Here is a 16,531-nt window from a genome sequence, read left to right as displayed (position 1 = left end):
CCGAAATGTTTCAGATTTTTTTTAAAAAAACTGATTTGCTTATGAATTTTAACTGATTAACCAAATCCCCATGCTAAGTCTATGAGATGCAAAAAATCAAGAGTTCCTCCAGAACTGCAAGCACTATCTCAAGCAAATATTGACAATTTATTCACACTGTCATTACTTGCAGCAATAGCCGATGTAGCGAAGCAACCAAGTTTGTGGGGCGGGGAGTGTTGAATGCTCTCATTAAAGAGACCAGACTTGGTGGAAGTGGTTGACAGGGGCAGAGCTGCAGGCTATTGAAGGCTTCTCTGCCCCCTGCTGTGCTCTTGGCTTCAATGTGAGCTAGGAAGCAGGTTTCACCCCCCCCCCCCATTAAATTTTCACACACACACACCCCTGAAAATTTCAACCCCTCCCGAATTTTTTTTCTGGCTACGGCCCTGACTCCCATACTAATTCTCACATTATGGATTAGCTTTATAGATCCACTTGGTCAGCTGTGTGTGCATTACTAATGTGATAAACACACCCAAACACATACAACTGGATGTGTGTAAGCTTAGAAAAGGGAAGATAGAGAGGTGGTATGGCATTCTTAAATACATGAAGGACTACCATGTAGAAAATGAAGTGAGAATATTTTCTGCTGCTCCAGGGACAAGAACACAAGTAAAGAATTCATTATAAGAAAAAAAAAGATTCCCTCTAAATATTAGGAAGAACATTTTGACTATAAAAGCTGTTTGACACTGGAAACAGACTGTTATGGAGAGTGGTGGCTTCTCCATCATTGAAAGTCTTTAAAGGGCACTTTTCATGAGCAATTTAGTTGTGTGTTCTTGCATGGCACCGTGTGGGGCTATATGGGTTTGCAGTTTATACATATGTCAGCGTGCTGGAAGAAGCAAAGACCACCAGCATTTAAGCCTTCCACCTGGAAACTGATGCCCTCACTGTGGAAGAACATGCGAGTCAAGAATAGGACTCCACAGTCACCTACGTATCCACCACCAAGACACTGCACTTGGCAGGCCATATCTCAGACTATGAGGAATCGCCCAAGTAAGTAAGTAAGTAAGTAAGTAAGTAATGATTCTATGGTTTGATGAGGACAGAAATTGATTCTTTTAAGATGTAAGAAGCTTTCCCTTCTTCCTCTGCTCTAAAATGGAGAAAAATAATATTAAAGTAAACTTTCTCTTACTTGAAGTTGGAATCCTTAAACATTTCAGCTTGAAGTGTAGTGTTACTTGCAACTGAAGTAGACCCATTGAATCAATGGAATTTACATTAAGTGTTCCCACAGATTTAATAAATCTTTTCCGATTCAGTTGTATCTTCATTCTCAGTCATTTAAGGACACTAATAAACTTTGAAAGTCCCAAGTTGACCACATTGGACCAGACATCAAAGGAAAGATTAAAGAACACAGATTTGCACCAGTCATTTAGATCTTTCCATAACTTTCACTCTTCCAGGGGAACAGGGTGAGGCAAGGTGTAAAACAGAGTTCAAAGTGCAGGTTCTTTCCTGTCGACTTTTCCTCTGTAGTTTTTTTTAATGTCACTAGACAGGAAGATGTGGTCATGCATAATATCAGAATGCATGCTTTGTATGCAAAAGGCCTTGTTGGAGGTCCAGCATGGCAGGTCTGAAAATCCTAGAGAGTAAATTAGGAGTGAGGCCACATCTAAGAACTTACCCCTAATTTTCCAGTCCCGGAAGCTCCCCTGGAAACTCCCAATTTTTATTTTTTGGTTTGGCTGATTTTTCAACCAAAGTCTGTTCCTCAAACACCCAAAACGTGATGCTGTGAGTCTCCATGTGCCTCCACTACTCTACCAAATCAGGGCTTTGTTTACTGAGGGGGGGAAATTAAGCATCTGAAGTATCAGTTTTGCTTCCCTACTGTGAAATTTTCATTGTCCCACATTTTTAGCATTGTGGAAAGTGAGGCCCGAAAAAATGCTCACTCTTGTATTTCATTGTTTGCAATCCCTCCATCACGCTGCAGTTCCTTGTCTTTCATAGGATCATAGACTCTTGTAGCTGGAAGGGACCATCTAGTTCAAGTCCCGGCCATGCAGGAATAGAGAACTGAAGCACTCCTAGAAGATGACCACTCAAGCAGTTTAAAGACCTCTAAAAATTCAACCACCCACCAAGACAAGCTGTTGCAGTGTTTGACAGCTCTTACCACAAAAATGTTCTTCCTAATGTTTAGATGGAATCTCTTGTCATTTGAACCCATCATTTTGTGCTCTAGTCTCTGCATCAGCAGAAAACTATCTTGCTCAGTCTTCAATATGACATCCTTTCAGATATTTCAAAACAGCTATTGTGTCATCTCTGAATCTTCTCTCCTCCAGGTTAAACATATTTACTTCTTCAGTTGTTCCTCATAAAATTTGGTAGCTTCTCTTGTCTGTGGATGGCACTTCCAACTATATCCCTGCTTAGGCCCCCAAAATGATTATAATGGCAGTTTCAGTAGAATACCAAAACCAGGATGAGAGAAATGTGGATTGTTCTTCCTACGCAATATCCCATCCTTAACCTAGACAGTAGAGAGTTAAGTGGACAAATGTTGTGCTCAAATGGAAAAACTGGAATGTGTAGGTGAAATTAAATGTACCATAAAGATTTCTTGTAACACAGCACCATACTGAAAATACTTTGAACCAAAATAAAATCACAGTAATGAAAACATCAGAAACAAAATGATGCTTTGCCAAGACATTCTTCTCCTTTTCTTCTTTTCATTCTAGGACACTGAGAGGGGTGCTTGTTCACTCTCTGTTCTGTGTTTTGGGCTTTTGTGGACTGATGGCAGCTGTTTAAACGTGTGTGTTACTGCAAGATGAACTCTTCCATGTGCCAAGCAAGAATCATCCAGTGCTACAACAAGCAAATGATACAACAGCTCTTTTGTTATGCCCAAATCCTAGCAGATATGAAAGGGCTCAGTGTGTTTTCATCCCTCCCCTCCCTTCTCTTTCTGTCTTTGGACTTTTTTCCCATCTCTGCGGTGGCATTGCTGGGCTGCTGGACATAGAAAGTTTTCCTCACACTTCTTTCTCTAGCCTTGTAAGCCATTTCTCTCCACCCCTTAAAAGTTCATTCAGGTAGAGACACAGAATAATTTAGAAGAATTCAAACTCTCTCAACCCTTTGGTCTGCAGACCATTGGGGAAAGGAGTGCCATTTGTAAATTGCTTGCTGTTTCCTGGGATTGATAGATACCATGCGAATATTGTCTTCCTCTTGATTATCAGTGGCAGACTGATAATCAGTTCCTCGCCTCATTATCTGTTCCTGGAGTCCTGCTAGAGGATATGTTTTACATCTGAGAAAATAAATAAGTTTTAGTTCCAAAAGACATAGTCTCCCTAATTGGTGGGAAATACGCAGGATTACGGATTTACTTATCTGGATCAAGTTGTATGTCCTGTGTAAATTAGAAACTGGCATGTGTTAACAGCAACGAATTGAACATTTGAGAAATCCAGTGTTTGTGGTACTAAGAGCCTTTTAAAGCAAAACTGGATATGGTTGTGTTATCTTTCAACAATGTTTTCTGATTTGAATTGTGTCTCGTTTAGAGGGTTAGAGAGAGAAGCTTAACATCCCCCCATACTGGTTTTCTGACTGTACCCCAAATTGCTATCGGTTATGAGAGGGAAAAGTGAGGTGAAGTATGGGCCAGATATAATCAGTTATTGGATCTCCCATATCCAGTTTCTCCTTGAGATGTTCACCTTCATCTATCAGCTTTCTCAAGGGGATAAGACAAGTAAATTGCAGGTGGGTTACCCTTAATGTTTTGCTGCTGATGCACGTTTTTCTTTGCAAAATGTTGGATGGAGGCTTGTCTCAATTTGTTTTGGAAAGTACACTGGAGGAAAAGTTAATATATTTATAGAAAGTTGGGTGGGAGGAGGGAATGGAATATACACATGAGTAGAACAATGGGCATCGGTCTGCTAAAGGGACAGGAAACGGGAGGATGTAGCTTTTCATCAGCTATCCGCTAAAAACTGCACCAGAGGCTGAACTGTCCATTATGCCCTTTAGTAGAAAATGCCTACATATTCTTCAGCTGCTCCCCAAAGCACAGAAAAGTTACTTTTTTGGACTATATAACATGGCAAATGGCCATTCTGGCTGAAGAATTCTGAGAGATGTAAATTAAAAAATAAACATTGCCAGGTTCTGTTACTTTTTTCACCCTTTGCATTTGCCATTTAACATAGCCAAAGCCACATGTATTGTGAAGACAACATTGTACATCTTCTTCATCAAATGTCCTTCTTGGGACATGGCAGAAATGTACAAAAAATAAAGCACATGAATACACCGGAATACTTTAATAAAGGTATTAAAATTCTAAAGCATAGAAAAACTAAGAAAAATGTAAGAGTTTAGTAGGTACAAGGAGACTTAACAGCTATGTTTAAATGTCTGAAAAGATGTTACATTGACGAGGAGCAGTCAGCTTCTGTTCCTCTAGATCAGTGGTTCCCAACCCTTTTTTGACCAGGGATCACTTTGACCAGGGGCCACTCTCCAAAATTATTACCAAAAGGGTTACAAATCAGTTTTTGGTCAACTTTAGATTCAGTTTGGTTATTTTGGGTGCTGATTCAGAAAATTGCATTGGACAGACCACATCAGCTCCAGTTTCTGATATAGAACATATGCAATCCAGTAGTCACTATCTGCTCGCCCACAGAAAACCATATTTAATAAGCCTCGGCACTATAAGAGGGTTTCACGAGACCAGTTGGTGTAGTAACGGTGAGACGGCTGACCATATTTTAGTTATTGCAGACCACTGGTGGTCCACGGACCACAGGTTGGGAACCACTGCTGTAGAGATTAAAGTTATAGATGTAATGCAATTTGACACCATTTAAATGCCATGGTTCAATGTTATGGAATCATGGAAGTTATAGTTTGGTGAGGTACCAGCACTGTTAAATTGCATTAATTCTGCAGTGTAGATGTACCCTTAGACACTGGGCATCAGATTCAAATTATAGGAAAGGAAATTCCACTTAAATATCAGGAAAAATTTCCTAGTGGCAAGAGGTCTTTCACAGGAATATACACTGCCCCTTCTCTGGAGGTTTTGGAACAGAGGCTGGATGACCATCTGTAAAGAATGCTTTGATTGTGTATTCCTGCATGGTCAAAGAGGATTGGACAAGATGACCTTTGTGATCCTCTTCCAACTCTATAATTCCAATCAACAGGAGGAAGTACAAGAAAAAGAAATTGAGAAAGTGGTTATAATGACTCATGAAATCCTTTGCGAGGACAAGAAATTGAAAGAGAAAATTAGAGGAGGGGATTGAGAGATCTGGAAAAAGGAGGATTGTTCCAACTATATACAGAGCAGCTTGGAAGCCGTATAAAGGCAAAATATGAGAATTGAAGCAATAGAAGTCAGTAGAAGGGCATGACAATTAGAAAGCTTTTGTATTGAAAATCTGGCAGCCTGCAATAAAACAGGTGTTGTAGGGCTCTAGGTTATACAGCACAAAGATATTGGACAGTTTGAATATGCAGATTTTTATTTCCTCCCAAATAAAAAGGGTTTCTTATCAATTTTTACAGACCCTTTTTGTACTCAAAGTGTTTTGTCTGATTGCAGTACAAGTTCAGCAGTTACCTGGCTTCCCCCTAAAGAGAATTAAAGAGATAAGGCTAGAACTTGCAGCATACAGGAAGTAAAAGGTAATTGGAATTTCCAGATCAAAGGCATGTGCCATTTGTCGATCACTGTGATAAAAGCCTCCAGGTTTACTCTGTAGCAAGATGGGGAGTGTTCCTGTGACGGATGGCAATCAGAATGTACTTCCTGGTTTGGAGAATAGACAAAAAAGAAGGACCACTGCCCTAATGAATTTGCAATCTAACCTCTTCAGAAGTAACCGAAGAGGATAATAAAGAAGGAGGCAAGCGTAATGAGGAAATAAATATATGCAAACAGTTTGCAGACATGTGTGCATTGTCATTGTTTCTATAGACTTCTTTCCTAAACATTAACATTCTGAGACTGTTCTCAATAGACCACATGGAGCACTAATCTGGACCATCACTGCCCCATCCATCACATGCCAGATATTATTTGCAAATATTCAGAAGCAGACAAATGAGCATATTCAAAATTCAAAATTCCAGATCTTGCTGGTTTCCAATCCCAGTCCAACATCCTAAGCACTACATCACATTATCTCTCTAACTATCAGTACTACTGTCGTTTTGAACAAGGGACAGAGCCATATCCCAACCAGATTATTTGCAGATAGAGAAGCCCATGATTAATCAGAGATGCTCTGCCATTCTATTCCAAACTGGGATTTTGGGGTATTTTGGAATTCCAGATAAGGAGTGTTCAACCTAAAACGAATGCCCTCTGCAATGGAAAAGACTTTCTGTTTCCACTGCTGCAGCAGTCTACAAAAGGATCTCCAGACAGAGGTAATATCACTCCCTTGTTATTGCCACTACACGATTTGCTATCTCTCATGGGAGTAGAGAAAACATCATGTCTCAAGTCTGCACTCTATTTGGTTAACACATGGCAGTTCTGGCAAAGTCCAGTCAACTTGAAGCATGAATGGGCAAGAAGAGAGTACACTGCCAGCAATGGGTTAGCCGTAAATCTCAGCTAAAAGGAGAATGAGCATGGAACAATTTGGACAAGGTGGGGCACTTCAGAGATAAGCCTCATTCTTTATGTAGGCACACCGTAAACCCTTGAACAGCATAACCCATAGAGGTGTAGCTCTAACCTCATTTATTTGCTTCCTTTCCAGAAAGACCAGGTGGTCCTTTAGGCACTGTTCAACAATGCCAGACCTCAAAAATGTCCCTCTCAACAGTCTGGTTTTCTTTTTCTTTCCTTCCAGATGATATGTACATGCCTATAATTTATCTCATTAATTAAGAAATGGGGCCACAAAGTGGAGTCCTCAACATGCGAGTGTGGAGAAGAGCAAACCACAGACCACCTATTACAATGCAACCTTAGCCCTGCTACATGCACAATGGAGGACTTCCTTATGGCAACACCAGAGGCACTCCAAGTGGCCAGCTTCTGGTCAAAGGACATTTAGTATAATGCCAAGATTTTAAAACATTGTGTTTTAAAAATACATTACAACTGTACCTTTGGTTCGCTTCTGACAGGATAAATAATAAATTTCATGAATGAAGAAAAAAGCTTAATGATTTTTCAGAGGTGCTGGTGGAAGGGAGCTGTTCAGAATCTCTTGCTAAGGACACACTATGCTTTGCGGCTGCATCTGACCAAGCAATTACTGTGCAGAAGGAATGCCTGTTGGTAGGAGGCATAGGGAGAGATGGGTGTGGCAGTGGTCAGTTTTTCAATAATTCTACACACTTACGTGACTGTTAAAATTGTGTCTGTGATGGACACAAATACACTTATCAGTAGTTTTGCTTCAGACAAGATAGATAGATAGATAGATAGATAGATAGATAGATAGATGTTCCCATCTAGCCTGTATAGATAAACTGTAACAGCTATTCAGAGGCAGAATAACTGTTACAATTAGCATCCATCTTTTAAAAATGCAATTGAAATCTAATATTATAACCAAGATTAAGTACATTGCTGAATTTTTCTCCTATTAAAATCCAAAATGACTCCCCTAACAGGCGGTCAGTCCATTTCCCTATCCAGAATCTCAAAACTTGTAGTCTGGTCCAGTGGGGAGAGGAAAGATAATATGCACATACATGTTCAGAAGCACTCCTTTTATCACTATTTTACAGGTGACATGGCTGAGCCCAAGCACAAGACTGAAATTATGGGGCTGGCCAAACTCATGAATTAAGATTTGTTTGCACTTTCTAATTTGTCACTCTAGAGAATGAATACACTTTAAATCTGGTTTCTGCCTCCTGCAGAATCCTGGGGTTAGTAGTTTAGTGAGGCTGTTAAAGGCTCCCCCCTAAACTACAAACCCCATAATCCTGCAGGAGGCAGCAACCAGATTTAAGTGGATTCATTCTCTAGTGTTATGAGGTCCATCTCTATTTTCTGCTCTCCTGTCTTGTTACCCATCCTTCACATACAATCTCATTTTATTCATAACTCTGCTGTACCTGCTACTTTTTCCCCTCCATTAAACATTCAATTTAATCTCAAATTCAGCCTTGTACACATTGCCTGCTTGACTTAATCCTTTCCCTCATTTACTTGCTCAACACACTATTTTTTTAAAAAAAATCTGAAATCTGGGTAAATACATTTTTTTCAATTAAGCAGCAATTACAACACTACCCGGTTTAAAGATTCTTAGTCTGACAAGTAAAGTCTCTGTAGCATGAGTAGGCATCAATAAGCCTAAAAGCTGTTAAATGTTTAATCTCATAACAAAGCAACCTCTGCCTCACAGGACAAATCCCACCTTTTATTCTTCATGAATTCCTGTGTGTTTCACAAAAATATCTGTGTGCGATAGGTAGAAACTCAACAGGAAAAAGCTTTCTTATCATCATGCCTGAATACAATTTACTGGTTGAATACCTTCCGACTATACAATTGTGAACAGTACAGGATTCTTGCCCAGGGAGTAGGATACTATTTCCAGAAACATTTCGGTTTTCTTTCAAAAGCTTCAAACTAATAGAAATGCCATTCATGATTTCACAATATGAGTTGGTATGTGTGGGTAGATACAGTTAATTTTTAAAAATTGCCTCCCTGAGGAAAGGGAAAAAATTGCTTTGCCCTGCAACATCAAACTGGTTGATCAACAACTGGTGCCAGGATCAAGCAGTGCAAAGGCAAAAAACACGAAAGCCCCACATTTCGAGCGTAAATGTGCACCGAACACATCTTCTCGCTGTCCTACCTGCATAAGTATCCCCACACCTCATTTCACTTCTTCTAGTTAATCGATAGGCAAGAAACAACATTAAAAAGCAGAGCGGAGCAGCCCAGAGCAGAAATGAATTAATCCCACAAACCTCATTAGTGTTGGGTCTGATTCAAAGTCCAAATCCTGTGCAACAATCCAAATAACAGGCACCCGCCGCACATACCCAGCCAAGAAATTCCTCCAGTTGTGCCGGGGAGAAAAACTTCACTGCTTCAGTGCCATTTCCAAAGCAAAGTCCTGTCTCTCACCCTCAGTTTCTCCCCTGCTGTCCCCTCCCCGTCAGAAATTGGAAAACCCTCTTTTGTTTTAGAGGCCAAGTTGAAATCCTCAGGAAGGAAGGAAGAGCTTGTGAATGTGACATACCTCTGCAGGGCGCCTGGCTTCTATGGAGCAGACCTTGCCTTCCACCTTTCCCCCTCCCTTCTCTCTCTCTCTCTCTTTTCCTGTTGCTCTTGCTTTTCCTTCAGTGCTCCTTCAGGCTGTCTTCTTCCACCCGAGACATATGGAGGTGTTGGATTGCTATAATAGCTGGGCAAATAGCACTTGGGCAAGTGAGAGTGGGGAAAGAGAAGTTTTCTTTCAGCTCAGGTGTGTGTGTGTGCGCACATGGGAGGGAAGGGGAGGGAGGGAGTGAGTGGCAAGAGACGTCTCTCTCTCTCTCAGTGACTCAGGTTTGTCTGGCATTCCTGTGAGTTATGCACACCTGTATGGGCAAGATCTGCCTGGGCAGCCAAGCCTAGGCTCCCTGCTTACCACGCTTGTTTCAAGAAAGGAAGTTAAACTCCCACCCACAGGAAAAGTACTTGATGCAAGGAGTTCAGCCAGAGCCCAACCCCACTGTACTTTAGCCACAAAGACTGGCAAAGGGGATAGCACGAAGGCAAAGGACGGAAAGCCAGTCTGAATCATAGAATAGAAGCAAAGGGTTGGAAGAGAACCCAAGGGCCATCCAATCACCCCCATTCTGTCATAAAGGAACACAAAGCCAAAGCACTCCTGAAAGATAGTCATCCAGGCTCTGCTGAAAAACCTCCAAAGGAGACTCCAACAGACTCCGGGGACCCTTCCACACAGTTCTCTATCCCAGAATATCAAGGCAGGAAATCCAATTTTATCTAAGTGTGGACTCTGATAACCCAGTTCAAAGCAGATATTGTGGGATTTTCTGTCTTGATATTCTGGGATATAGGGCTGTGTGGAAGAGCCCTACAGCAGCATATTCCATGCTCGCTCTTCGCATCAGGAAGTTATTCTTAATGTTTAGGTGGCATCTTTTTTCCTGCAATTTGAATCCATTGCTCTATTGCAGGGGTTCTCAAACTTTTTCAGTCACAGAACTCTTTTTGAAGCAAAAGTTTTTCGTAGAGTCCCAAGAAATGTTTATATTATATATTATGTATATGTATCGGGCATGGGCAAACTTTTTTGCCAACATCAACTTAACAGTATTTCAATGGAAGACCCCAGGGGTCATCCAGTCCAACCCCCTTCTGTCAGGCAGGAAAAGCACAATCAAAGCACCCCCAACAGATCACCATCCAGCCTTTGTAATAATAATAATAATAATAATTAATAATAGGAGCAACCCCAGGGGCCATCCAGTTCAACCCCCTTCTGCCATGCAGGAAAAGCACAACCAAAACACCCCCTGCGTGATGGGAATAGGGTTTTGGAAGCAAGCAGGGCAAGGGGGAAAGGATCTGGGTGACGAGGGAAGTAAAGAAAAATGGATTTTGGTGGTAAAGGAGGCAGAGAGAGGAGCAGAAAAGAGGAGGAAAGGCTTGGGGGGGATGGGGAGGAGGAGGGAACTGTAGAGCCCCTCAATATGCTTCATAAAGCCCCAAGGGCTCCACAGAGCACACTTTGAGAACCCCTGCTCTATTGTGTCCCATATCACACTAGAGCTGAAAAAGTAGGCAAAGAGTATGCATCTCATTTTAAATCCTGTGACTGTCTTCTGCAGAATTTGAGGTTTTGTAGTTATGGGGAGGAGCCTTTAAAATGCTCAGCCAGAAAGGTCCTGGGTCCCAGGCTGTGGGAGATATGGTGATGGCAGGGTCACATGTCCTCATAGAGGAAGGGGAGAAAGGTGTTTAATAAGTATCCCACCTTCAAGTCACCTGGCCAACCTGGGCAACTTGGAGAGTGAGCCAATCAACCCACCAAACCTCACCTTGCTCTTGAACAATGCCAGGTCAGTCAAGACTAAGACTCATATCATCTATGATCTTCTTAGTGATGAAAGGGCTGACCTGGTATGCTTCACTGAAACTTGGTTGAGAGATGATAGTGCTCAAACCTGCGCTCAGCCCCTCCCAACAGGGTACTGTGTAAACAGGTGAGGGAAAGTGGGCAGTGGGTGGGGGGTAAGGTAGCTGTGGTCTATAAAGGCAATCTTAACCTGACCAGAGTGCCTATAAGGGAGCTGAATCACATTGAATGTCTGTACCTGAGTCTAAAACCCAGGGATAGACTAGTGACTTCTTTTCATCCTGGAAAGAAGTGACGAGCGGAGTGCCGCAGGGTTCTGTCCTGGGCCCGGTCCTGTTCAACATCTTTATTAATGACTTAGATGAAGGTTTAGAAGGCAGGATCATCAAGTTTGCAGACGACACCAAATTGGGAGGGATAGCCAATGCTCCAGAGGACAGGAGCAGGATTCAAAATGATCTTGACAGATTAGAGAGATGGGCCAAAACTAACAAAATGAAGTTCAACAGTGACAAATGCAAGATACTCCACTTTGGCAGGAAAAACGAAATGCAAAGTTACAGAATGAGGGATGCCTGGCTTGAGAGCAGTACGTGTGAAAAAGATCTTGGAGTCCTCGTGGACAACAAGTTAAACATGAGCCAACAATGTGATGTGGCGGCAAAAAAAGCCAATGGGATTTTGGCTTGCATCAATAGGAGCATAGTGTCTAGATCTAAGGAAGTAATGCTACCCCTCTATTCTGTTTTGGTTAGACCACATCTGGAATATTGTGTCCAGTTCTGGGCACCACAATTCAAGAGAGATATTGACAAGCTGGGATGTGTCCAGAGGAGAGCGACTAAAATGATAAAAGGTCTGGAGAACAAGCCCTATGAGGAGCGGCTTAAGGAGCTGGGCATGTTTAGCCTGAAGAAGAGAAGGCTGAGAGGGGATATGATAGCCATGTATAAATATGTGAGAGGAAGCCACAGGGAGGAGGGAGCAAGCTTGTTTTCTGCTTCCCTGGAGACTAGGACGCGGAACAATGGCTTCAAACTACAAGAGAGGAGATTCCATCTGAACATGAGGAAGAACTTCCTGACTGTGAGAGCCGTTCAGCAGTGGAAACTCTGCCCCGGAGTGTGGTGGAGGCTCCTTCTTTGGAAGCTTTTAAACAGAGGCTGGATGGCCATCTGTCAGGGGTGATTTGAATGCAATATTCCTGTTTCTTGGCAGGGGGTTGGACTGGATGGCCCATGAGGTCTCTTCCAACTCTTTGATTCTATGATTCTATGATTCTAGTGTACCGTTCACCCTGCTGTCTAACAGACTCCCTGGTTGAGCTCACAGAACTGATATTGGAGGTGTTGTTGGAGTCACCCAGACTTTTTCTTTTGGATGACTTCAACATACCACTGGAGGCCAATTTGTCAGGTGCAGCTTGGGACTTAATGGTATTAATGACAAACAAGGGCATATCCCAATTGGTTTTTGGACCAACGCATTCGGCAGGTCATACCCTTGATGCGATTTTCATCTCAGAAGATATGGATCTCTTGGCAGAGGTGATCAATGTATCTGACTTGTCATGGACAAATCACTTCCTAGTCAGGACTAGTTTCACAGCTACAACCTACCCCTGAAGGGGCGGAGGACCTATTAAAATGGGCCACCCTCGAAATCTAATGGATTCTCTGAGATTCCAGGAGGCAATCATATATAAGGAGGTAACGAACTGCGCTAACTGGTATTCAATGATCTCTGCCCTTAGGGAACAGCCATTACAGGCTCAAACTGCAGGTAAAGTTAATCACATGTCATTTTTATTACCTGACATTTTCTCTTTTTCTTACATAAAGCAGCCACCTACATTGCATTCTCCAGTGGGAGGTGAGGAGAACGGCTTCGTGCCTTCTTCTGTGCCCCCCCCCCCCCAAAGTCTTAGCTGATTTTGACTACTTGGGGAAAAAACAACAGATATACCTCTTTCTTCTCAACCCAAAGATGTATCCCCTTAGGGATGTCTATCCAAAAGAATTGGATTAGACCAAGTGAAATATTCACTTTAAAGTGGCTGGGGAGGGAAGGGCTCTAATCATTGGGAGAATTGCTTATCGCTTTCCTCCTAAATCACTTTTTAAGCATAAATACCTTCAAAGCTGCTGTTAATTCTATAATTAGCAAAACCGAGGAATTTATGTATCTTGTACTTCCATCTCCCTGTTGTCGAACACAACCCTATTCACTTCTTTAGGGCTAATAACAGATTTGAGAATGATTACAGCTGAGGAACTGTCCAATAGCTTATTTTACAGTCTCTGACTCATTCCATTTTACGATACTAAAATGGATGCCCTTTAGGTGAACTGATAACAAATAAGTGTGCTGGGTGGGGGTGACTTTCCAAGTTTTTACAGTCTCATCCATATGTATCTGTCTGGAAGTATGTTGTGACAAGTTCAAGGAATCTTGTGGCCAGTTGAGTGTTTATTGCAACGAAGATCGCCCTATAGGCTTCTTGACGTTCATGGACTACAGGCAATGTCTAATAGTTGGTGGTTTCACCTAGGCTGACAAAAAGTCCAAAATATCTAGAGGGATTCCAAATTGACTCTGATTTATGGTGACCCTGACATGAGGATTTCTTAGTAAAATTTGCTCACAGGTGATTTTCCCCATGGCTAGGTAGGGATCTGAACCCTCTAACAAGCCACAACACCAAACTGGCTCTCTCACAGAGATTGCTGTTGTTGCACCACAGGTGCCTTCAAGTTTCTGATGTATGGTGATCCTAAAGTAACTTTATCATGGGGCTGAGTGTGTGACTTGCCTGTTCATTCTCATTATTTCTTTTTAAATTGTTTATCTGAAATTATCAATCACTTCCAGTTAAGCACTGGACATTAAGCAATGATGTATGTCTCCCCAAGGCCTCTATGAGGCCTACACAACCTGTGCCCCTTCAGGTGTCTGTGCCTCCAACTCCCTGAAACCCTAGACAGCTTGTTCCGTTGAGAGGAATTCCAGGAGCTGAAGTCCAAGACAGCTGGAGGGCCACAGGTTCGTGCAGGCCTAGCCTATATATAGCTCTTTAGATTCACTGAACCTACAACCCATTCCTTTCCTCTCCATGAGAAGAGACAGATAAGAAATAATAAAAATAATAATACATTTGGACTTATTTATTTATAGTGTCATCAGCAACCAGACATTTGTATTACATTTTTAACAAAAACAAACAAACAGACAGACAAAACACAGAATTTGCAAGCTTGGTAGTTGATTAAATGTCCTTTGACCAATAGCTGGCCACTTAGAGTGCCTCTGGTGTTGCCGCAAGAAGGTCCTCCATTGTGCATGTGGCAGGGCTCAGGTTGCATTGCAGCAGGTGGTCTGTAGTTTGCTCTTCTCCACACTCTCATGTTGTGGATTCCACTTTGTAGCCCCATTTCTTGAGGTTGGCTCTGCATCTCGTGGTGCCAGAGTGCAGTCTGTTCAGCGCCTTCCAAGTGGCCCAGTCCTCTGTGTGCCCAGGGGGGAGTCTCTCATTTGGTATCAGCCATTGATTGAGGTTCTGGGTTTGAGCCTGCCACTTTTAGACTCTCGCTTGCTGGGGTGTTCCAGCGAGTGTCTCTGTAGATCTTAGAAAACTATTTCTTGATTTAAGTCGTTGACGTGCTGGCTGATATCCAAACAAGGGATGGGCTGGAGATGTCACTCCCTTGGTCCTTTCACTATTGGCTGCTACTTCCCGGCGGATGTCAGGTAGTGCGATACCGGCTAGACAGTGTAATTTCTCCAGTGGTGTAGGGCGTAGACACCCCGTGATAACGCGGCATGTCTCATTAAGAGCCACGTCCACTGTTTTAGCGTGATGAGATGTGTTCTACACCGGGTATGCATACTCAGCAGCAGAGTAGCATAGCGCAAGGGCAGATGTCTTCACTGTGTCTGGTTGTGATCCCCAAGTTGTGCCAGTCAGCTTTCGTATGATATTGTTTCTAGCACCCACTTTTTGCTTGATGATCAGGCAGTGCTTCTTGTAGGTCTAATAAAATTTGGACTAATAAAAGCCAAATTTTCACTGATTTCCTGCTCAGGATTCTTATCTATGTTTCTTTTCTTTCTTTCTTTTTTTTTAAAGCCGATCTATGGACACTGCATTTCCTCAGCATGCACACTGCTTTCTGTTATGATTCCCTGGTCGTTATTTCACTTATACAGGAAGAGGCACCAATACAATTTGGATTATTCTTAATGGGGATCCTTTATCAGATCCTAGTTAGACTGAGGAAAACAACTTATTCTCTGATTCACCATACAAAAAAGGAGTGAAACTGACTAAGGTCAAAGTGTAGTCAATAAACAAGTTATTCCAAAGTTTGCCTAACTGCAGGAAGAGTTCCCAGCTTGAGCCGTCAGAAGGACTTTTCTGCAGAGGTGAGCAGAACAAGGGGCTTCAAACCTTTCCTTGAAATATCAGTTAAGTTTTTGCTCCCAGAGAAATCTACTTGAAGGCCAGATAAAGTTCTGGAGTGAATATTCAGTGGAAAAATATTGTAGAGGGAGAAATAATACTGACTGAATAAAAAGCTCAAATGTAGTAGAGCATGTTCTGAATTTATTTGTCTAGATAAGAGGCAAATTGGATAACCTTCTAAGCCAGAAATTGTGAACCTAGAGGCTATGGGTGTGTCTTGTTTTTGCTGGTTCCACTATGTACTTTTGAGTACTGCTGTGTTGTGTGGGATGGCGAGAGCTGTTCCAACATGCTAAGGAACAGAAGCAATGTTGGTTTTCAGACAGAAAAGAAATGGTCCACACATTTGCTAATGGAAGGCTAAAAGCTGCAGAGGCTGTACTCATGTAGTTTTATTAGAAAAGGTAGTCAAGACTGGGCATGATCCCCCTACTTCTGGGGAATATAATTATGTTCTTCTATGTGTACAAGTCCCTTTTGGGTAGTGGGTCCTTGGAAGGTAATAACTGCTTCCCAGAGGAGTCCTGCTGCTAAGGCAGGAAAGGAAAGGGAGGTGCTATTGGCAAAAAAGGCGATGGAGAGGAGGAGGAGGATGGGCCTCCATTGCAGCCATTGGACTAGCCCTCCAAAGTCTCCTACATCGAGGGTGTTTTCTAGGTGCTTTCTAGCTCCAGCAGTAGTTAGTTAAGCAGCAGTTAACATTCTGTGAATAATCTGATCTATGAAGACTAAACTGGAGAAAGGTCATGGCTGACTGTAATGTTGTTACATGTTGACGGTAAAGGTATGATAGCTGTGACCCAACGCTATGATAGTTGCGCAACACGGCTGTGAATTAAGGAAGGGAAGAGGTGTGCGAGACAGTGGAGTGAGTGAGAGACATAGCTGCGTCAGAGTCCTGGGAACATTGCTCGCCAGAAAGGGAGAGAGGAAGCATTTCTACCCTGTTTAC

General features: G+C 42.3%; 1 protein-coding gene across 8 annotated transcripts in view; it reads right to left on the bottom strand.

Annotated features, from left to right (window-relative positions):
• Positions 1-9,596, bottom strand: part of ITGB4 (integrin subunit beta 4) — a 74,224-nt gene extending 64,628 nt beyond the window's left edge. For 5 of the 8 annotated variants that reach the window (XM_060764664.2, XM_060764667.2, XM_060764668.2 and 2 more), the window contains exon 1: positions 8,995-9,259. In XM_060764664.2, coding sequence (XP_060620647.2) covers positions 8,995-8,999 — 5 coding nt within the window. In that variant the 5' untranslated portion in view covers positions 9,000-9,259. The other 3 variants (XM_060764665.2, XM_060764666.2, XM_060764671.2) reach the window with 3 other exon arrangements.
• Positions 9,597-16,531: the final 6,935 nt, after the last annotated feature.

This window comes from Anolis sagrei, chromosome 2 (assembly GCF_037176765.1).
Source record: "Anolis sagrei isolate rAnoSag1 chromosome 2, rAnoSag1.mat, whole genome shotgun sequence".
Lineage (NCBI taxonomy): Eukaryota > Metazoa > Chordata > Lepidosauria > Squamata > Dactyloidae > Anolis > Anolis sagrei.
This window is presented reverse-complemented; position numbering and strand designations above follow the sequence as displayed.